We start from the raw sequence: 22,417 nt of genomic DNA, 5'->3' as shown, positions 1-22,417 counted from the left end.
AATATGCTATGCAAATACTGGTTCTCTAAAACTATAGCAATATTGTAACTTACCGTAGATTTACTGTGCGATAGTATGAACAATGAGTCAGAGGATCAACTTCAGTTCCCAAAACCAGCCTTTGGTCTGGATCTCAAGGGGTAGAAGCATAAAAAAGTTTATTGTTTCAATACAAGTTACTTGTGACGTCCCACCTCCCCAATACTGGCCTCTGGATTTACCCCTGATGGTAAATGAGAACTGCACCAGAGACTGTGACAGCACTGAGCAAGGGCGTTCCCAGGACCAAATCTAGAGAGGGGCAAGCCATGATTGTTCAAGTTGTAACACAGAAAAGGTTAAGGAAACCAAAAGATATTACAGTAGTTTATTATTTTTTAAAATTATTTCCTGGAAAAAATATTTTTATTATTATTACATGCTTTAAATGTACTAATATCACTTTTATTGTGTGTAAAAAAAATATTTTCGTTTTAAACTAAATTTACTCTTGCTTCTATGGGGTGGCAGCTGCCCCTCGCTGGGTACGCCCATGGCACTGAGTGCTTAAATAAGTGCGCAAACAACTGCAGGAAACTCAGAAAATTACCCATTTCAGATAGGCACAGTGGCGTAACTATGGGTGGGGGTATGAGTGGATTGATCCCCCCCAAAGCCTTAGAAAATACTACAGTACCTATACTAATATTTTCCCTGTTGTGATGATTTCCCGCGGTATTACGAGTGAAGCCCACATTTTAAGTGTCGAAATGATGTAAAATGCATTTTGAGGCGAGTGATTTTTTTATATTTTCCCGTTGCCTAGGGGGTCACCCCTACCCCCCAAAGCATATATCTAGTTACGCCACTGAATACGCGTGTTTTTCCACGGGTAAATCTCGTACTAAATGGGAAAATTTTGGGTTTCATTACCATGAAATACCTCCGAGGAATCCTGTACGTGTTAACTGAATGAAAATAACGTCGCGAGGTCCCTAAAGAATTTTTTACTTCTACACGTGAGAAAGAATTGTTTTTTCGAAATATTATCAGTATTTGGTAGCTATTATCAGTATTTGTTAGACCATAGGCAAATCAGAATGAATGCGTCGTGTACGCAGAATTAATCTTTCGAAAGAAACAGATCGCTGTATTTGTATTATAGAATAACATTTATCAATATAAGCATCGATGGGCGCTACCACCCATTACGTTTCCCTTCAATTCCTATTGCATGCGATCGTACAACTCGACCGAGTCATTCGCAACTGTTAGTCAAGAGTTGAGGCGTTCCGAAGTTATTTTGGTCGCCCCTCCCCCACCATTAAACGGGGTTCCTGTCATTGAAGTTTTTCGGAACCCATAAAGCACGACTATTGACGTGACCTTCTGGCCAGTTTCAATCAGGCAATATTGGAGGATTATTATAACGTTATTGCAATAGCTGGATCCTGGGACTCCTCAATATTTTTTGTATTTACATTCATAACTCCGCGGCAATCAGAATGTTTACATTATTTTACAAAACAGACAAAGTTAATGTAAATTTTTACCTGACATAAAAATCGGTAAACCACACGTTACTCGCTGCGAATGAGCATTTTGAGTTTTTCCTAACGAGTAAAATCACGATAAATATGTTTAAATGATGATCCAGTCAACGTTAATAATTTTAATTTGGTTTCATTTTTAATTTAAATAATAAAATATTAAATAGCAGACTATACATGCTATAAATTCACCAGTAGATTTATATGCTATTTTTTCCTCGAGACAATAGCAGGGGGATAGTTAGCACAATGATCTGACCGTGATATCGATTTCACGCTCGAACAAATTTCCCTGGTTTTCGGTCACGACATGCGCATTCTACGCGTCTTCTCTTGCAAGTTATTTGTTGATGTCTGGAAGCGGGAACGTCACTTCGGTCAAGTTACTTGTTTCATTGCTTGTTTTCGTGCTGTGAGAGTTGGAACATAGTTAGAATTTCGCGTTAATATATTTTTTATCAGTAAATATGTATAGAACGAGTGAGAAAACCAGCTTGAGTAGGAAAATGGCCGAATTAGAAGATAGATGGAGGAAATGGTAAGTAACTCTTCACTCACTTATTTCATTTTCAATCGGTGAAATGCCTAATGTTGTTTAATGTCTTCTTTATTACAGTCAAGAGGATCGATATATATTGGAATTGAAATTTAAGGAGGTTTTAAAAGGCTTGGCCAATAAAAACGAAGGTAACAAACTGTTAAAAATCAAGGAGAAGTACAACCATTTTTTGGAAAACGAGGATTCCCGTAATGAGAGAAACGACGGAATTCTGCGAACTCTCGACAAAATTGAGAGCCAAGCCAACATGCTGTCAGCCAAAACGGAAAGACTTAAATTACTGAAGGTAAGTGACTTCACGGCCGTTGCTTATTTGAGCGCATTTTGAGTTATACTTGGTGAGCCAAGATTGCTTTTCTTGCAGTTGCATTATGAAGCGTACATGAAAAGGATGTACCCATCTTGGGAGAATGAAGTGAATCCAGGTGAAATATTCCCTAGCAAAGGCTCTGTTTATTCAGGCAACTGTAAATTCGACGACAGAAATGCCAATTACAGCACCCATAGGGATAACATGACGCTTAAAAATAAATACTCAAGCACACCCTACAGTCCACGCCAAAATGATGCATCTCATGTTAATCATCAAGTGTCTCGGTCGGCTGTATCTAACGGCCAGCTAGAAGAGGCTTTTCCTAGATATCAAATTGACAGTGTTAATACTGGGCGGTCCAGCAACCTTGAAAATGCTATGAAACCCTTGAATCGTGATCTTTTCGGGGTAGGGGAGAATTCGGAAGGGAAAACTACTGATTCTCGTAGTACCAGTTTTGAAAAAGAAGAAAATACCAGCAAGGATTTGTTGAATGTTTCACTCTCTGAAGATCAATGCATTGACAACAGCACTATTCCTGTTGGTACTGGGAAAGGACATGTTTCGTTTCATCCTAATAGGGGGCCTAGTGAGTATGAGGGAGATCGCATCTCTGTCGATGCAAATGGCATGAATAGAAAAGGTAACGATAGTGATTCGATTGATCAAAACAAGGTAAATGTTCGCCACGATAATACAGGCAGTTTAGTTCTAGGTACACAAAGTGATCGTGTAAGTGAAGTGGTGCAAGGAGACGATTCAGGAGTACGACAGAGAGTGGCAGTGACTCCAAATGAAGATGACATTAATTTAGCGGAGAACAACGAGGAGAAATCACCTCCGAACCAAAACATTGTGCCAACACTTGAAGTTTCAGACCTGTCAACTGAAGGTGAGGTTGGAGGCATCCTTGGTGACGACTGCAGAAATGAGGTTGATGAGGAAGGAGATGTAGTTCACTCCCCAATACCGTCAACATCTTATGGCACTAGGCAAAGAAATGTGGAAGAGCCATTTCAGTTTTCCTCCAGTGATGCAGACTATGATGAATTGGAGAACGAAATGGCAGCTGTGGTTGAAGGGAGACGGTAGGTGTTGTGGAAGATTTTTTGTGGAATTCCTATATTTTTTCAAATATATTTTGAATGCATTTTAAAATTTTTTATCCCCTATTTTAAGGACTGAAAGTTTTAGTGATTAATATGATTTAGCCTCTTTTTTTCCTTGTTGTGGCTTATGAATTTTTATAGATATGCTTATGAATATGACCAATATCGTAAAATGTCACCATTCATAGTTTTACACTAGTTATTTATTCTCTAAGGCTTTATTTGAAATCATTGTATTCCAAAGTAAATTTTTTCATCTCCGCACATCAAGGTTGCATGGAGCTTTTTTATCGTACAGGCTTCTGATGCAATGCTTCCATGGTAATGGAAACTCAGAAATATAAAGCATTTAGTGCTGCTGTTGCACCAAACCCCAAACGTGGCCTTGAGGCGTGGGTTGATTTCTGTCTCCCAAAAGCTCACGAAAAAGGTTTTCTGAGATTAATAATGTCACCCATTCAACTCTTGACTACAAACTTTATAGCTAATTGGTAAGAAATTTTATTATTTTTCCATTAGTAATGGACGTTAATGTTTTTCATTGGGATCCTGGTAACGTGTTATAAATGTGCATCCTCATCACGTTTTTAAAGTTAAATGTGTTGATTATTTGAAGTCAAGCATCATCTATGGGTGCAGGGTTTATCGTTTTTATTGACCCCTTTTTAAGGAAATGTATTAATCATTAATTGATTCTCAACCTGAAAACTGAAGACTTATTTTGCCATCAAAATATGCCGAGGCCTTACACACATCAGAGGTCTTCAATAGTGTATGCCTGGATATCCCTTTGGCTTAAAAAGTTTGTTTATTTTTATAGGTATATATATATTTTTGTCAACTGGTTTATTCAAACCAGCATGATTTTTGTACATTGAATTTGTATTTTGTAAAAGCTGTGATTTTTGGCTAGTCTCTGCTGTTAACCAACATTTTTTTGTCCGTTTATTTATTAATTCTTTATGGATGACTCCTTTCCTGCTGTGTCAATAAGATTCATTTATCACAAATGAAATAAATTTTTTATTTTAATGCAATGCTTAAGTGTGCCTCAGTTTACTTTATGGTGTCCTCAGCATTTCATTTGAACTCCTCTCGCTTGCCATAGTGAAAAATCCTAGCTATGTACATAATTTAGATGGTTGCTTCTTCTCTACTTGTCATATATAGGATAGCAAAAAGCAGATAAAATAGCTATAGATGCTTGTGATTTTTTTGGGCTTATCAAGAGGTAATATATGTCTTTGTCTTCAACTTCTCAAAAGAAGTAAAATCTTTGGTACCATGTGGAATATATTTTTACTGATAATCCACTAATTTAATTCATCGTCATGTTCACGGTATGGAATAAAAATTCTGAATATTATTAGATAATCATTGATGACAGTGGTAAATAAAGCAATTGCTTTATGTCATTAAATAGACATTTCAAACAGGAAAGTTCTATATTTATTGAGAAAATAGCTTTGAGCCATTTATTGATGGTGCTCAGATTTTGTGTGGAATATTGTAATATTGAAGGCTTTACTTGAAAGTCTGCATAGTTGAGTGGGCAGAAAATTGCTTTTATCTTTCAATTCACGGAAAAAGGAGAAATTGTTAAAGATTTTGGGAGATACTTTGTGTCATCTACGACAAAAGCTGCAACTTTAACTCTCAATCCATTTTTGTTTCAGAAATGATGAAAATAATCTACAGGGTATGTATGGGGGTAAAGATGTATTGGATGAAAATCTCAATGACAGTGACTCACCTCACTGCATTGCAAAAAGCATGAGAGGGGATCCAGCCGCACCTGATGAGGATAACAGTCATCAGGTCCAAGTTCGAAATGACAATAGCGGAGAAGGTGTGGAAGGAGGAATTGAAAATAGGGAAAATTACACCTTTTCAGAGAAGGAAGAAGATGATTTCATAGCTGGAGAACATTTGAAAGGGACAGAAAGGGATGGTGAGCATAGTCCAACCCATAGGGAGACAGTAAACAGGAATGGAAGTAGTGGTAAATCCAGAAGTGAAATAGTGGAGGAAAATACAGATGACGGTACGAGGCAAGGTACTGAAAGTTACTATGAACCAAATACACACAAAGATGAGGAGTTTATAAATGAGGAAGGGAATGAGAGCAATAGGGACAGTAATGAATTTATGGGTAACGATGAGGACAGAGGTATTCTATCAGTTGAGGAGCATGATAAATATCATGGTGGTGACACAAAAGGCTCTGAAATAACTGAACAAGATCCTGAATACATTCATGAGAGGAATACAGATCTTTCTGTTGAACAAATAGGTGATCAGTATGACTTAAAAAATGATGAACCTCCCAGTGATTATTTTGAGGGTGAAATAGCGGAAGAACATGAGGCTGTGGAAAGGCAAAATGATTATAATGAAGCTCCAAGTCATTGGAATCAGAATGAAACTGGATCACACGAAGAAAAGTGGGGTGACGTTGGCACAGATGAGGTAAGTCCTATTCCTCAGGAGGATAACCAAGCTGATTTGCAAGAAAATATGGAAGTTGAGGCAAATTATGATTATATACCTGATCAAGTGGAGGAAGAAAACCCATATAGTGAACATATAACCGAACCTATGCATAGCCCTGAGGAAATAGTGAGTAAGAATGATGATGAAATGTATGCAGGTGGCGAGACTGAGGGTAGCCAAGAGGTGCGAGATGTAGAGCCTGAGTATGCTACTTGGAAACAGGAGGAAGCAGCTGAGGTTTTAGGAGAGGAATCTGAGAGGGAACATATCGTGAGAGATGAGGAAGAAAACATACAAACTGCATATTATGAGGAGAAAGAGATTTCAAATGAAAATTATGCTCGAGGTGAGGTAGAGACTGAGGTAGGAGGTAACAATGATAGGGGTGATAGATATGCTACAGACATAGATGGTGGAATAGAAAACAATCACTCCGTAGTTGATGCAGAAAAGGTTTATATTGAAGAGGATATTCAAAGCACAGTACATGAAGGAAATTTGGAGCCGAACGAAGTACAAGATCATACCAATATGGAGACAGATACACAGGTTGCAGGGGAAATCATGGAAGAGACCCCTACGTTGAAGGAGGCGGTAGAGAATGTTTCCGAATATTATGCCCAGGGTACAATGAATGAGTTAGAACAGTCAGAAAGTATACTTCAAGAGCAGAAAATTGTTGAAAAAGCAGACACTCCTGAAAGTGTGGAAACAAACCCTGATGTCACCAGCTCTGAAGAATTAAAGGAGGTCAACCAGGAAGAAATAATTCCAAAACAAATCAGTGAAAATGAAATGCACAGCACAAGTGACATAGCTGCCGCGAAAGAAATTGAAAAGATAATTCCTGAAGAGGTGCAAGTGGTTCCTCAAAAGATAAGTAAAAAAGAAGAGGTCCACCCAGGGAAGTCAGTCAAAGGATCTCAAAGGGAAAGTACAAGAAAAGATGCGGAAAAAGCTGAGAAATCTAAAGAGACTCCCCAAATACCTAGTAGACCCCAGTCACGGCAGTCTGGAAGGAAAGAAGGTTCTAGTCCTGATACATACAAAGGCGAAAAACTTAAGACGGCTATTCGTAAATTTCAGGCAAAGAAGGATACACGACAAACGACACGGAGGACTACCGACTCCAAAAAGTAATGTAAGTAGGAAAGCATTTAACATAGTGAACATTCACATTTATAAGTGTTAACCCAGCAATTTTGTAGCGGCTGGAAATTATCATCATACAACGAGGAAAGTGCCTTGTATAGTGCTATTATCGATTATTTCACAGACGTTGAGGTCTAACCGAGCTGCTGTCATTCGGGGCAATACGAACAATTTATTGGCACAAGGATAAACTTTTTCTAGCGCAGGAAACACACTTTGTTCCTCTGCCTTTTTATTGTTATTTTTCTAGAACTGAAAAATCAAGTCATGTCATCAGAGGCTATATATGGTGGTGATACGCTTTTCACGTTCGTAAGGAAATATTCTAATCCTCTCACTGCTTATTTGGGGGTATCAACAATCGATCGCATTCATTTAACTGATATTGACAGAAAATTGGACTGATATGCTGTAAACATTTGTCATTTAAGAGCCATTAGGTCGTTCACCTTCATTATACGTTATTAATCATTAGTACCTACTCGCATTTTTGTTAGCAATTCAAGTAGATGATCTGCTCTGTTAACATTTAAATTTGGCGCAGTGACAAGAGTCCCATACTTATGCCTTAGCCAAAATATTTTTGTATATAATGCAAGTTAGTTTTGTAAAATTAAGAACCACAATTCGAGTAAGTACAAATGCGTTTTCAGGGCACAAACTACTAATGTGAAACGAAGTTTGATAAATATACATGTAATTAAGATAACTCATAAATTATTATACATGTAATAGCATGTACTGATGAGAATATGATCTTAAAGTTACAATAAAATGAACTAAAAATGTTGAATTTGGCATTGTACCTCATTATTTCTCCCGAAATGATATATAAATGTATTTCCTGAACAAAATTCCTTATACGGATTATGTATTGCACTTTCTTTCCACGTTTCGAAATTCGACTGTTAGATGTTGCCACCTTCAGGGAGAAATGAGAATCACGCAGACAAATATCTGTCAGAATCACACTGCAGCCGTGCGGTTCAGGTTGTACCTTCGTCTCCATGAATTAAATTTTTGTAATTAAATGGATTCTGTAAACATGGCCAATCCAGAAAGGCCCCAGCATTTCCCTGTACCCTTTGAAGTCGACGGTGATGGAGATAGCTCAAGTGGCCGTATTCGCGATCGGGAAGGTAAGTCGTCTACTCCTATAGCAGACAAGTGCTTATGCATTTTGTATGCAGTTATTGCTATTGCATGGCGTTAAACAGGGTATTAGGGCAAATTCTCAGATATTTGAGATGGGTCCATGACTTTTTTTTGGAATCTTATAATGCCGTTGTAATTAGTATGACAACAAATAATATGATGCTTGATTAATCTAGCGATTTGCGATATTCCGCGGGACAATTGGTAGCGCATTCAAATTTGCGTATCTCGTTGATTGATCATCAACGTTGTGATTTTGCATTTAGGGATTGGTCCAGGTTGATTTTGTTCAACGGAGAAATGATATTTCATCGTATTGAAATTAAATTTCTTGTGCTCGTCGTCATGTTTTCCTTCAAGCATCATTTATTTGTGCTCGATATTAGGCAATTGGTTTAGTTGACGACGGCTCTTTGTGTAGTTATTTTGTTACCGCTATGACAATGGCGTTCGGCGGTCTGAGGCATGGGCGGAGTGTGAAGAGGTAGCGTCGCACTTACAATGCAAGAAATACCTTGTCATTGAAGAAGCCGCCGAAGGAAAACAGACAACAGGTAGCCGTCGTCATCATGCTAAGTATTTAGAAAGTATTCCGGGCAGGTATCCAACTGTTCTAAGCCTGTTCTTTTTGTTGGGCCGGTGTTCATCTCGGTCTCCGAAAATAGAAGCGGAAAATAAAAGATAGCCGAAGAGCAGTCAGGGGAAGGTGCTAGGATGGAGAGGGAGGGGACCCTCTAAAACAACAACTCCTTGACGCTTATTTAGCGGTCCAAAATCATCAGTAGCTCACGACTTGGTGTGGAGTGTGAATAGCAGTTTTGCTTGCAGTTTTCTTCGGACGAGAGCCCTTTCTCCGTTAGCGACCGACGTTCCGCGCTGCCGAAGGTGCAGCTTTCGTTGTTCTAGACTCGCTTATATAACGCGTGTTCTCCGGTTTGGAAGAGGATCATGTGTTCCAGAGGTGTGCTCCATGCCAAAGATGCCAGGGAACCTTTGCCCGAGGCCAGCTTCCCGATAATTCTCATCAATTCGTTCGTCGATATCGAAGGTAGTTTTTATATCAATCACCGGGCATGCATGTCCCGCCCCTCCTCCTTCTGCTTGATCCAGTTTTTTTGTTTTCCTGACCTTAGTCATTCATATTTCCGTGACCTTGTCTTCTACTCTTGTGTGGAACTCATAGCCCCTAACGTTGCTTATCTGATCATGTTGTTGCTGTCTCTCGCCTTGGAGGGCTGATAGCCACTTAGGCTTCCGAACGATACGTAATCATTACCCAACGTTGTGGGTTGTGTTGCGATAATCTTTTATCACTTCCTAAACAAAGCTCTCGCCCTGTCTTTCGTTTATTCAACCGTTCCACGATGCGGCCTTGCCGTCTCGATGTGCCTACATATGAAAATTTCCATTTTTTTAAACGAAGCATCTAATGCAGGAAGTGCACTCTGACGCTTTCCATTTATCGTTTTGCAGTTTGTTAATCACTTTATGAAGTGTAATGGAATTGTAGTGCCAAGTTCGTAGTCAAAGGGAGGTCATGGGAACCGGAATGAGAGAAATAATGAAAACGTAATTTGCTATGCAGTGATGCAGCCGCGGTATGCAGTGATACTCCGTCGTATTATAAGTGTAATTTCTCTCATATATTAATGTATATTTAAATATAAAATATCATAGGGTGTTGCTACTTAAAATGGGTTCACCTAACCTTAAATTGGTCTTGTCTCCCACTTCACTAAAGATGTAATAGGTGTAAACCACTGTGAGGTACCTTTTCTCCACGAAATAATATTTTGAAATTCTTACTACAAGCCGTAGCCATTGTACTAATCACGCCGCTGAAGCTTTTACAAAGAATATGTAATGCTTCTGTTTTTCTTGGGCAGGCAATCTTGGTTAGCGAAGAAGTGATACTTTAACTGAAAACGAATGGGGGGCATTGTAGTGCTTAATTTCTAAAATTTTACTTACCGAAACGCATGCCAACACTTTAATCCATATCTTTTTCAAGTAGAAGCCCGCTCCCTAAAATTTCCGATTTTTTTTTTAATTTGTAGTAAGTTGCAATTAATAGTCATATTTTACCGAGGAAAAAAACTTCGATGAAAATTTTTGACTCGACCAAATTTTTCCCTGAGAGGTGACGGAACGCCGATTTGATCTAAATTAAGCACTGGGACATTGTTAATTTTCTTTTCGAATTCCATTTCATTTCGAACAAGGTCATTTACGTTCACGGGGCCGCTCATACGGAGGGATAGGGGGAGAAGTTCGTTCTTGGCGCCCGAGTAGTGGTCCGCAAGATGCATCGACATTCTTAGAGGAGGGGAATGGGAGGTATAAAGACAACAATGTTCAAGCCCCAAAATGCCTCCATGGGTATTCATGCACTTCCTCATTGAATCTTTGCCAATGGCGCTCCTCAATTTGTAACTTTGTTGTTAATGTCAGGAACAGGGCCTGCAAGTATGACTAAGCTTAATTCATGTTTAATGATGGATACTTACGTGGTCAACCTTGTGAATTATCACTGAGATAATAAATCATCGCTAAGATAATTAATAAATGTTGCTCTAAGTTTATTGATTATTCTGGTGTGCTGTCTAATTTAATATTCCATGGCTGCAGTATTGCCATATTGTTCATCTTCGAGGAAGTTAGTTTTTTGTTATTTATTATGCATTATTATTTTTTGTTATCAGTATTTAATAAAACATGACTTATCGACATATAAGCTCTCGTGAGGAAAAGAATGGTTTACGAAGAAGGTACGCCTTACTTATACGAGTTCGTATCGGAGAGGTAAACGTGATTATTACCTTAGCTTATTTGCGGTGTAGTATAAGCGCTTTATTTGGTTGATTGTCAGTGGCGCACATTGCAATAATGTTGTATCTTGTCTAGTAATCCCTCTGAATATCCAATTTATAATGGTTTATTGGCTGCGGATTTTTCGTGCCTACCCCATTGATTGCATGTTACCCCCAAATCAACGCAAAGCCCAGGGAATTGAGGTAAGTTTTCCAATTTTGACAACTCCATGAGGAGTCGCCCAAAAGATATTATGATAGACTTGCGTTCAAAATGCGATTACTGCGGTTCAAATCATTCGTTTGCTTTGAGGGGCTCAAATTAATTGAAAATTTGAGGGATTGCGCTGAATGGCTTAAAATTCAAGTAAAACAATAACTTATAGGTATTCCAAAGTCAATCCAACCCATTTACTTTATGTCGAATTCATGGCATCTGAGTCTTGGTCCATTGGTCCATACACAGACCACTTATTTATCATTTAACGGAAGTCCCCTTTATTGAATGAATTACGCCTCCTTTTTTCATGTGATGTATTCATCTACATTATCGACTTCTGGGGTGTTTGGCAGGGGGTGATCAATCCCCAGCATTCAGCATGCGAGAGGATTCTCACATGCACACCTAACTTTCATAAAAATGTTACGCATACTAACAAAAAATACGGTCACATTCATGAAAAGCCAAAACTTGCCAACTACTTATCAAGGCAATCTGCCTATATAGATATAACATGCAATATAAAATACTAGGATAATTCAGAAAAAACATACATTATGTTTAACCTCATTTCCCTGTCACGGTATGTATAATTAGGTTGAGGGAAGGTGCTATAATTTAGATGGACTCGAGGTAAAGGGCGGATAGGATGTTAACCAGCGAGAATGAAAGTGTTTGCGTTTGGGGTTACTAGGTGGAAGTTTGTTCCATTTACCAAGGCCGTAACGAGGGGGGAGCAGTGTCAAAATTAGACTATCATAAAACACTGCATGAAAAAAATTATTTTGATCGCAGAGATACACCACCGAAAGTGTAATTCGCCGTGAAGAAATATCTGGTTCACTTTCTACACATATTTCAAAAGTTACCTTAACACTTTCCAATATATTGGACTATAAATCGGCGCGCTATATTATTTAAAATATTGGGCGTTACGTACCGTATGACACGTATCAATATTTTCACCAATATTGGCCGAAGTGGTTCCCGCTAGAGAACGCCATTTTATTTCGATGATTTTACGTTGCATAAGCACTCGTGTGATTTGTACGCTTCAATCAGTATTGAAACAACTTCTTTCGTTCACATTTTAGAAACTTCAAGCGAATTTTCGGAACAAATACAATGTTTTACAGCCAAACCTGATGTTTTGCGAAGAGCTTCTTGTTTTGGCCACTAGGAGTCAACAAAAATGACTTCTGATTGGAGATTGCGCGATAAAATAGAACCTGTTCTAAATTCCAAATTGGGCGAGAAATTGTGTCCAATATTGTGAATAGGATATTAGACTCGAAATTGGTGTATGTCAGTTGGACCACAATCCAATATACATTGGATTGGCCAATAAATTGGGAAGTGTCATACGAGCTTGAGCCTGAATCACGCGATCATCTTCTCCGTCCTTCAGAATGATCGCTCAAGCGATAGGTTTTCAGCGATTAAAAGAGTGATCGCTAGACCCATCATTTTATGAATCACACGGTAAATTTGAACAATTTTTTTTTTCGGACATGAATCATGCGTGTAAGCAATGCCTCCGGCTTGCCGCGGTGAAAATATTGTCTGCACACCACCGTGAAAGTTTAGCTTTGTGGGATTTCAGTCATTGTTTATAAAAACAACCGCCCCAAAAATTTACGGCTCTTTTCCCCATTGTGTTAAATTTTATGTCCTTAGCTACGTGAATAAAGTGCCGAAAGAGTGGTTAGTTTATTTGGTTGATGAAGTTTAGAATCTAATTAAGATGTACGTGATTGTGAAGTGTATTAAGTTAAATCATTCTGCCATGTCGTTTAAATCCCAAAAAGTGTCTTGCCCTATGCCTCTAGGCCTTTCCCTACCTTGAAATAGAATTGAAACCCAAGTTATAGCTTGTGAATTCATACAATTTACATACTTTTCCCCACTCACCACCGTTAACGCCATTATTAATAATTCTCTGTAACTGCCTTCAACGACGGTCAATTATTTTTAGATCTAAATTGTATGCGTCATATACTTGTCACAGCTGGTAGTTTTTTAGTTCAGATTAGTGCAACTACAGTAGGCTTTGACTCCCGCCCAGAACTACGTCATTGACCCTAAATTTATAAGGCGAGTAGGTAGAAAAAGTTCTCATAAATGTAAATATAAAAAAAAATTTGGCGTCGCACAGTTGGCTCTTCGGAATGTTTTGACTGAAGATGTTGCGGCCTCCATAATTACCTCCATTTTTTCAACGTAATGGGACTGTGTTCTCGACTAAGATCGTTGCTGCGGGTGCATATGGGGGGCGTAGAGAGGGTGCCTCGTCGGACTGCCCGCATTGCCGAACATTGCAGAACCACAATAGGGTGGTTTCCTATTATTTTTTTATTGCCTATATCGGAAGATTATTACTCCTGGAGTACGTATTTCACGCTTTTAGATTTTTAAATGACGATATCTATTTTTCGCGATTAAATGAAAAGTGAAAATTTTCAAGTGCGCGAAAACGCGACGGGTAAGGAAATATCTCCGTGTGACGTATTTCTGGTTCCCCCTCCCGCCTTGTGAGGTGACCTTGATCGAGGCTCTGAGCGCTGATAGGACGCAGGATGCTAGAGGGTAGCTGAGTACCTTGCTGTCTGGTAGCGCTTGGCTTAAAAAAAGTTTATTAATACCTTATCAAACGAAGAAAACTTTCCGACCTTAGCCAGTTTTAATAGGTGATTATTAAGACATGTTTCCCTGAGCTCTGCGCCTCATGCATGCATTGGTAATCTCAGACGATGTATAACTCCTATCTTCTCCAATAGAAACTAGGTCCCTGTGACGTCACGTGGAGTGGCATCGCATGGGCGCCAATCTGGCCCTTTTCAAATGAGGATAAAAATGGACCATTGCCATTTGTCTAAACCGGTATTTCTAAAACGAAATAATTTGTATATTATGAATACAGTAATTGTGGGTAACAAATCGCAATCAATGCCTTTCGGTTTCTTTAATGAAGGAAACTACCCTATTTTAACTTTTTATAGCATAAGATAGCATTGTCTTGAATATGCGTATAATCAGTTTAAATAAAACTATCTTAAAGTTTGCATGCAACCTGATTATTTTTCATTACGATAAAAGTATAAGTTAGCTCAAAATATCTTTTGCTTGAGTTTTTTCTGTATTCGGTACTGGCATTGAAACGGCCTCGTAGGTTGAATGTGTAGCGTGAGGCATTAATTACTATTTATCATGTGTAGCTTAACAAAGATGATAAAAATTATTGAAGATTGATGCGTGAATATGAGGGAATTAGCTCTACGGCCCTGACAGGAAAATGTCAAATGAGTTGCTCCAAAGGCCGTGACGAGTTACGGCTTCAGAGATGAGTTGTTGCATCGATAAGTTGTGTAAGTCTTTGGGAAATATGTGCGGGTAAAATTGACTTTTTTATAATAACAATTAATTCGAACGCATATTGGTGGAAGTTGAAAAAATGGTAATTAAATCAGAAATAATTAATAACAGTTTTATCGTCCGTAATTAGCCTAAGGCCTAGTTGGTAGAGCGTTATATTAGTAATCGAAGGATCCTGGGTTCTAGTTACGGTTGCGACCTTCGAACACCCCGAAAACAAAAAAAATCGATGTTCGAGGCGGTAAAAGGAAAGGAACTGTCAGCCCGTGGTGAACTCTACCCTCACCTATCCAACCCAATCTTCTTGTTTAAATCACCAAGTGAGTGCTTTGTATGTTACTTATGTTAATAATGGCTACGGGTTAGGGAGTTTTGGGGCTGGAATTTTTTAAATTAGCGCTTTCCTGGGAGCGTAATTATCAGGAGTTAAAGATAAACCCTTCTTGTGACACTCTTTATGTAGTAGAGATCGTATGATAGAAAATAGCAGTTCCCTATTGATGAGCGAAGTATTTGGTCGAAATATAGGTGCAATATGAGTACCTAGTGATGAAGAATATTAGCCGTTGGGCGAAAAAAAATGTGACCCCAGGCTTTTGAAAGTGTTAGCGGCTGAAAAGAGGCAGAATTTACATTGCTTCAGGACATTTACATTACTAATGGGTTCAGTTCTGGCACTTAGCCAGGAATGTGCTTCGAGGTAGCATGGGTGATACGCGGGTTGCGTAGACTGATGTCGTGTTCTCAGGACCGGATTTAGATGGAAGGAGTCCCTAGGCTATGAGGCCCTTTTACCTCCCATTTTTAAGTTTCTAAATTAAATGAAAGATAATAAAATACATAATTACTGTGATATACGTCAATATGTAAAATGAAACATGTCGTGATTAGTACTAGCATTAATAAAATGCGGTACGGATAATAAATAAAGTCGAGAATATGGAGTGAATGTAGGACCCTCTTGATCTTGACACCTTTGGCTGAAGACTAGTTAGCCTATTGGAAAATCTGGCCCTGCGTGTTGCCAATTCGCTCGTATTGGAAAAGCATGTATTTCAATGTATCAGCTATATCTTTCGTTTGTATAGTGATGAAAGTTTATTTGATCGTTGGTTATTGGCACGCATAATGAAATTAACCATATCGAAAAATGGAGTATCAGAGGATAGGTGCCCCTGGGCGAAGAACTCCCCTCTGGCCTGGGTTAGTGGTCTCCTTATCGGATGTATCGCTCTTAGTCGCCATAAAGTAACCCTACCATAAATGTTTTGGCCTAGACCAGGGCATCTCAGTATAGGGGATCCCAGTGAAGTCTGAATGGTCACTTTACCGTAAGGGAAATCAATTTCGGGGGCTGCTGCCTAGTTCGACTTCCGTGAAAGTCACTCTATTTAGACGGTGCAGATTTCGTGAAGACGAATGAAAGTGTTTTCTCCGGAGAGGTCTAAATAGGGGCTCCATGGAAACATGTCATACTATCGAAGTTATTTACGCTATTTGCGTCAAGATATTTTTTCCTAAGGGATGAGTCGAGATACTAATGAAATGTGACGCATGACTTTACTCGGAATTCTGTGTGCACAGCGATGAGTCACCGTACACCCAACCCCTATGCTCAATCCTTATGAACATTAGGTTTATTAATATACTACTCAACCGGTAAAGGTAAGTCTACAAGGACCACTTTTGCCAATCACCCTGGCCTGTCTTCCCTCCCAATGTTGATTTCTCTCTTCAGTTAGCAATAAGATCAATCTTCTTCAATAGGGTGGTTTCCTATTATTTTTTTATTACCTAAATCGAAAGATTATTACTCCTGGAGTACATATTTCACGTTTTTAGATTTTTAAATGACGATATCTATTTTTCGCGATCAAATGAAAAGTGAAAAATTTCAAGCGCGCGAAAACGCGACGCGTAAGTAGGAATGAAGGGAAAAAGTCCGTGCGACGCATTTCTGGTTTCCCCTCCCGCCTGGTAGGTGACCTTGATCGAGGCTCTGACCGCTGATAGGACGCAGGATGCTAACGGGTAGCTGAGTACCTTCCTGTCTGGTAGCGCATGGCTTAAAAAAGGTTTATTAATACCTTATCAAGCGAAGAAAACTTTCCGACCTTAGCCAGTTTTAATAGGTGATTATTAAGACATGTTTCCCTGAGCTCTGTGCCTCATGCATGCATTGGTAGCCTCTGACGATGCATAACTCCTATCCTCTCGTGTAGAAACTAGGTCCCTGTGACGTCACGTGGAGTGGAATCGCATGGGCGCCAATCTGGCCTTTTTCAAATGAGGATAGAATTTGTCCCTTGCCATTCGTCTAAACCGGTATTTCTAAAACGAAATAATTTGTGTATTATGAATACACTAATGGTGGGTAACGAATCGCCATCAATGCCTTTTGTTTTCTTTGATGAAGGAAACTACCCTATTCTTCTTAAAACTCCTATCATCTTCCTTCCTCTTCCTTCTTTTACCAACATTCTTCCCGCTAACACTTTATTACATTCTTTCATCGCTCAGTTCAGTCGTGATAAAAATTAAATTTGGGCTCGTTGCTTGACTACTTTTAGAGTTATTAGCCAATAAATGTTGTTATTGACGTCAAATCACGTGTATTATTAGACTGGTAACTGATTTTTCATGCATTATTATGAAAGTATTCTACCGATTAAGGTAGATTTCCATGGAGTGCTTCAGAAGTATTCTGGCAGACTCCCCTTCCTTCGTAGACTTCCCTTATCAATTCACAATAAATCTTACTCCCTTTCATTATATCTATAAATCCTATTCTCTTCCTTCCTCTCCCTCGTTTACCCAACATTCTACCCACCTATACTGTTTTCAATATCCCCTCCCCGCTCCGTACTCGCTCCATCCAAACGTTATGTCTCCTCCGTATCTCATCTAGAAGCTGCGTCTCCTCACCCGCCATATCGAGCACTTCTTCGTTCCTCTTCCTTTCCGTCAGCTTCACTTTCTACGTTCTTTTAGACACCCACATCTCGATCGCCTCCAGTTTTCTTCTTTCCTCCTTTCTAAGCGTCCTCGTTCCCGCACCGTACACTTCAGATCAAACTTTCTCTATCTCTAGCCTCTTCTTTAAGCTCTTACATAATGATCACCTCAACGGCCTCTCCTTATTCTTGAACGCCTCGTTTTGTAATTCTCTTCTCTTCCTCATGTCCTTGACTGATTTTGAAAAGAGGCGTGTGAGCGCATTTTTCAGAAAGATAAAAATATAGTAATTTTAATCAAATAAACAATAACATTTTTTATTATTATTAAATTTAAGCGTAGTGGTTGGAGCATTAGACTATTAATCGAAGGATGCTGTGTTACGATCCCGGTCGTGGATACTTAGGCAAGAAAAAAAAAGTGAAGGACAGTATGGAATATTGTGTAGATAGTTTTGAATTTTAGCTGATATTACACTTATTCAATTGTATTGTTAATTCCTAGTGAAAAACAAAAATCCAAAAATTATAATTTTTTTTGCAATGTTGCGTCGCGAACTTTGTTAAGAAACCCAGTTTATCAATCAGCGTCCCAATAAAAAAAAACATTATGAAAGAAAGAGATAAAAAATTTCCTAGCAAGTCTCGTTTTGAGGACAATTTCTCTGGACCATGGGGATGGAAATTTGACCAGTAGACTCAAGGCTTTTCCGTCTAGTCAGAGTTTTTCTCCGAAGTGAGGGGCAATATTCTCATCTCTATTTTCCTTTCTCTATCTCTCCTCAACCCTATCCGGCTTTCTTTCCTTCGGGACCATTTGCGCAGCTGGCAAACTTCCAGAGAGATAATACGCAGCCGAGGGTGTAACGCAAAACTCAAGACTTCTGGGGAACTTCAGTCGTCCATTGCTCGAACCCCGTGGTATTTTTAGCATTCCCTCGGATGTGTGGCAGCGGGAATCCCGCGTGGTATTGGCGGTGATGCGGATAAGAGTCATTGGCCAGCCCTGGTCTTCGGCAAATTCCGGTGGACAAACGAACCCTTGCACGCCCATTAGGAATAAATTGATCGGCCTTGATTCACGATGTGTGGAATCAAAATGATGGCTCTGGGACAGAAACCCCTGATGGCTGTTTGGATAGGTGTGGGTAGAGCTCGCCCCGAACGTTCCGATTCGAGGGCCGTTGGACAAACGAACCCCAGCACGCCAATAATGTTAAATTGTTCTGCCTTGATTCACGAGATGTTCGGTACCAAGGTACTGGCTCATTGTCATTGATGCAAATCCGTGATTCGGTTTAGATAGGTTTTTGTAGAACTAAGCTACAGTCATGTGAGTTTCACACACACTAAACGAAGGGGACAGCTTCTTCTCCTATAACTGGGGGGAGGAGTCATTTAGTCTTGCTTGGAGATTTCTGTAATTATCGATGTGCTTAAAATGAATCCATTTTACAAAACTATTTCTATGCAAATAAACATAGAACAATCCCTGTTATCCGGCCTTGCGGTATTTTCTCATCCTTTTCCCTAAGCGTTCACGTTTTCACACCGCTAAGCTCCTCACTCCAGATCAGACTTATCACTGGCCATTTCTTGAAACTATTACGTAACGATCCTCTTTTGATTTAAGTTAATTCTATTAAAAGTGTGATTTTATTCATGCGTGTTGTTTTTAGGTGAGACTAGTTTGGTAATTCTATTATCGAACCTCTATAAAACTCAGATTGAAAACTTATTTTTTCCATGGGTGGAGGTTGCTCGGCACTGTATGGAATCATTCCGCTCGATTTTCATGTCGAACGGTGGATTCCGGTTGGTTAGCAACGCGATAGGAATGTTTTGGTGGGAAATCGTCTTTTCGACGACGATGTGAGCCCTCGCAGTTAGTCATCGAAGTGAACATTTTTAAACACAACATGTTATAATGCCATTGCAGTTAATCGGAATCGATCATTTGGAATAAGAACTGTTCGGAATGATTCCGATCAGTGTCATACCCCATGTCCAGCACATACCCCATGGGAGTGGTTCAACTCCCAAATCGACCACCCAAGCGATGTAAAAGTTGGTAATATCAGCCGATATGCTATTCATTTTCTTTCTTATTTCTAGCAAGGTTTTATTTCATATTAGAATAAGGACCATGGTTACCTGTTGAGAATTGGTAATTATATCTTCAGTAGATATTTAGTTTTTGCGGTGTTGAACCAGCTTTCGCGTGAAAAATATATTTCTCGCATGAGAGAGATTTGTCTTAGTTTGTGGTCTCGTTTATTTGTAAATGGAGAGTTATGTTTTAATGTCTCTTTTTTAGGATGGATGATGGAATTTGGACAGATTACCTTTTTACTAGGGAAATTTAAAACCATTACTCTCTGACGGCTATCTCTCTCTTTTTCATCCGAATTCATCGAAAACTGGATTTCATCTTTACCACACATCCTCTTGCGGTTATTCTCGGGGCCCTTCTTGTTGGCATTGGAAGAAAAATATCTTTGCTTCAATATATCGAATGATTGCAGACGAATTCTAATTCTTTCAGTCTTGTTATATATCTTAGAGGATCGGTTATTAGAAATTAGGATTTGTTTCTCTCGAGATAGATCATTTATCTTTATTATATGACAATAAAGAAACCTTTCGTTTTATTAGAGTTGGTTTAATATTTTCGCTCACTGAATTGGATCGTGGAGTCACACAAATTATTTTAAACTGCATTTCATGGTGGTAAATAATTATAAAACTTCAAAAGAAACATCTAAGCTGGACGCGCGGAGCGAATGTAAGTATGCATTGGTGACAGAATGGTGAAGTTTTCGAATTTGTGCGTCACATTCACCGGGATTGTTCATCGTGTGTAAAAAATGATATCATTCATTTAACTCGAGTGGTCTATACTTTAACCTTGTGAGTCATTTTTATTTTATTTTTCAATCATTCGGCATGCTATCTAATTAGTAAAATTATAAGTCATTCAAGTGTGTGATAGCTGACGCCGTCGTGAGGGAACGCCCTGATAATGGTAGAGAATAGGGGTAGATTCAGCATCAAATTTGGGGGGGTCATGACTTGGGTCTGGGGAGTAGGGAATACCTCCCGGGAGAGAGGGTACAGGTTTTTACAGTAGTCGGTGCTTACGCTCTGCGATAAATATAATTCAAGCTTCTCTCACGATCGGGAATTGTCATTGCATGCATTTGCATACAATCTCCCATTACTTGTTCCGAAATTCCACGGAGAAAAAATAATTTTGATCATCATCACCGCAGAGAAAAAAATGTGAAATTTTCGCACAATTTGCGCACTGCGGAAGACTCCGTAGAAGTTATCACCGTGGCTAGTCCCGGTATACATAAAAAAAACCTCCCATTACTATATTACAAGAATGCAAAAACATTAAACTAAAGAAAATTATAATTTTTTGATAAAATTTGGGGGGTTGCATATCATAACCCCTGTGACCCCCCTCACAATCCATCCCTGGTAGAGAAGCCCTATTCTCCATTCGAACGGACAAAATACCCGCATCCAACTTTAGAACTAGTCTGGATAGCTTGCGTAGATGGTTCATATGTCGGGTATTTATCCTCGATTACGTGATCACCTCTGTTAATCATCTTTGTTATTTTGTCTAACTTTATAACCATCTTATTTTTCTTCCTCGGCATCCTTTATTCTGGAGCGTTCAACATTTTTTACGACAGGTATTTGATGGTGGACGCATTTCCCATCCATCATATATGTCATCAGTTCAAGATTGCATTTCATTTATAACAAGCTACAGATATGTTCCCAAATCCTTCAGTAGACCTGTTTTCTCTCTGCCTTGATCTAATGGGGATTTTCGCGAACAAAAGCTCAGTGGCTTCAATGAGAGGAAGCATCCCCATTAAGGCTTTACAAGTGCATTTATTTCGCTCTCCCCGGGTAAGCCTATGCTATTACCCGAGGTAGATCTTTGAACGCTTCGAATTGGGACTCATCTAAATTTCTCTACTGCTCCACAAGCCTCAGCGGAGGTTAGTGGCAGTGGATGCCGTAGAGATGGGCACGTGTACAGAGGAAAATTGAAGGAGGATTGATAAAGTGTAAGCGGGTAGCTTTTAGTTGTTTGTAATTTGTTCTCTTTACACTCAGATTTATTTTAATTTTAAATAAAATTGTACACATACATCAGGACTGCCAATAAGTGCCAAGTTCACTTATAACACATAAAAGTTAAACAAATAATCTTATTACAATTTTAAATCAGACAGTTACAAAACAAAATAACAAACCGATTACGGTGGATGCAACCTCAGTATTTAGCGAGTTATATAGTTATTATGCGATAAATGAGATGATGCTAAGTGAGTATATTTTTTGGTTGAAACGAAAACGGATCAATATCAGTCGGAAGAGAATTTATTAGGAAGGAAAGTCGGTAGAATAGGGAGCGCTTAATTACTGATAGCCTGGGTGTTGTCAATTGTTTATTGCATTGTAATTCGCGAAAATGTTTGTTATTATATTGTTTTATCCCTTTCCCTCGGTCTAGAAGTACATTTCGGTCTGTAAAGTAATTTTCCTTGACATAAACAAGAATGATGAGAATTGCGTAAGCGATATAAACCACTTGCCTACACACGGAGAAAACAACTTTGGGTGTTACAGCTAAACGCTATCCAGTCCGCCCCCTCTATGGCAATTATTGGACACTCTGCCACGTAATCCGAGGTATTTTGGTAGATTGTCTAAACGCTTTGCGC

The 22,417-nt window shown here is 39.0% G+C and overlaps 2 protein-coding genes across 9 annotated transcripts in view; both read left to right on the top strand.

Moving 5' to 3' along the window:
• Window positions 1-1,790: 1,790 nt before the first annotated feature.
• On the top strand, window positions 1,791-7,927 carry LOC124168148. The gene is made up of 4 exons (XM_046546271.1): window positions 1,791-2,067; window positions 2,146-2,374; window positions 2,453-3,489; window positions 5,187-7,927. Exons 1-4 carry the CDS (start codon window positions 1,997-1,999, stop codon window positions 7,141-7,143), a joined length of 3,294 nt encoding a protein of 1,097 aa, XP_046402227.1. The 5' UTR covers window positions 1,791-1,996; the 3' UTR covers window positions 7,144-7,927.
• Window positions 7,928-8,118: 191 nt separating this feature from the next.
• LOC124168485 (AMP deaminase 2) overlaps window positions 8,119-22,417 on the top strand; it is a 221,771-nt gene continuing 207,472 nt past the window's right edge. For 4 of the 8 annotated variants that reach the window (XM_046546782.1, XM_046546786.1, XM_046546781.1 and 1 more), the window contains exon 1: window positions 8,120-8,294. In XM_046546782.1, coding sequence (XP_046402738.1) covers window positions 8,186-8,294 — 109 coding nt within the window. In that variant the 5' untranslated portion in view covers window positions 8,120-8,185. Of the gene's footprint in view, window positions 8,295-9,077; window positions 9,359-22,417 lie in introns of those variants that run through there. The other 4 variants (XM_046546776.1, XM_046546787.1, XM_046546777.1 and 1 more) reach the window with 4 other exon arrangements.

The sequence above is a fragment of the Ischnura elegans genome, chromosome 11 (genome assembly GCF_921293095.1).
Source record: "Ischnura elegans chromosome 11, ioIscEleg1.1, whole genome shotgun sequence".
NCBI classification, from domain to species: Eukaryota; Metazoa; Arthropoda; class Insecta; order Odonata; family Coenagrionidae; genus Ischnura; species Ischnura elegans.
The sequence above is the reverse complement of the archived record's forward strand: the minus strand, read 5'-3'. Positions and strand labels throughout refer to the sequence as shown.

What these genes read in the sequence shown, in the direction of transcription:
- LOC124168148 (XM_046546271.1), top strand. Translation starts at nt 1,997, where the DNA reads ATGTATAGAACGAGTGAGAAAACCAGCTTGAGTAGGAAAATGGCCGAA. An exon ending in GAAGATAGATGGAGGAAATG is followed by an intron (nt 2,068 to 2,145) that starts GTAAGTAACTCT and finishes TCTTTATTACAG; the next exon opens with TCAAGAGGATCGATATATAT. An exon ending in AAAGACTTAAATTACTGAAG is followed by an intron (nt 2,375 to 2,452) that starts GTAAGTGACTTC and finishes CTTTTCTTGCAG; the next exon opens with TTGCATTATGAAGCGTACAT.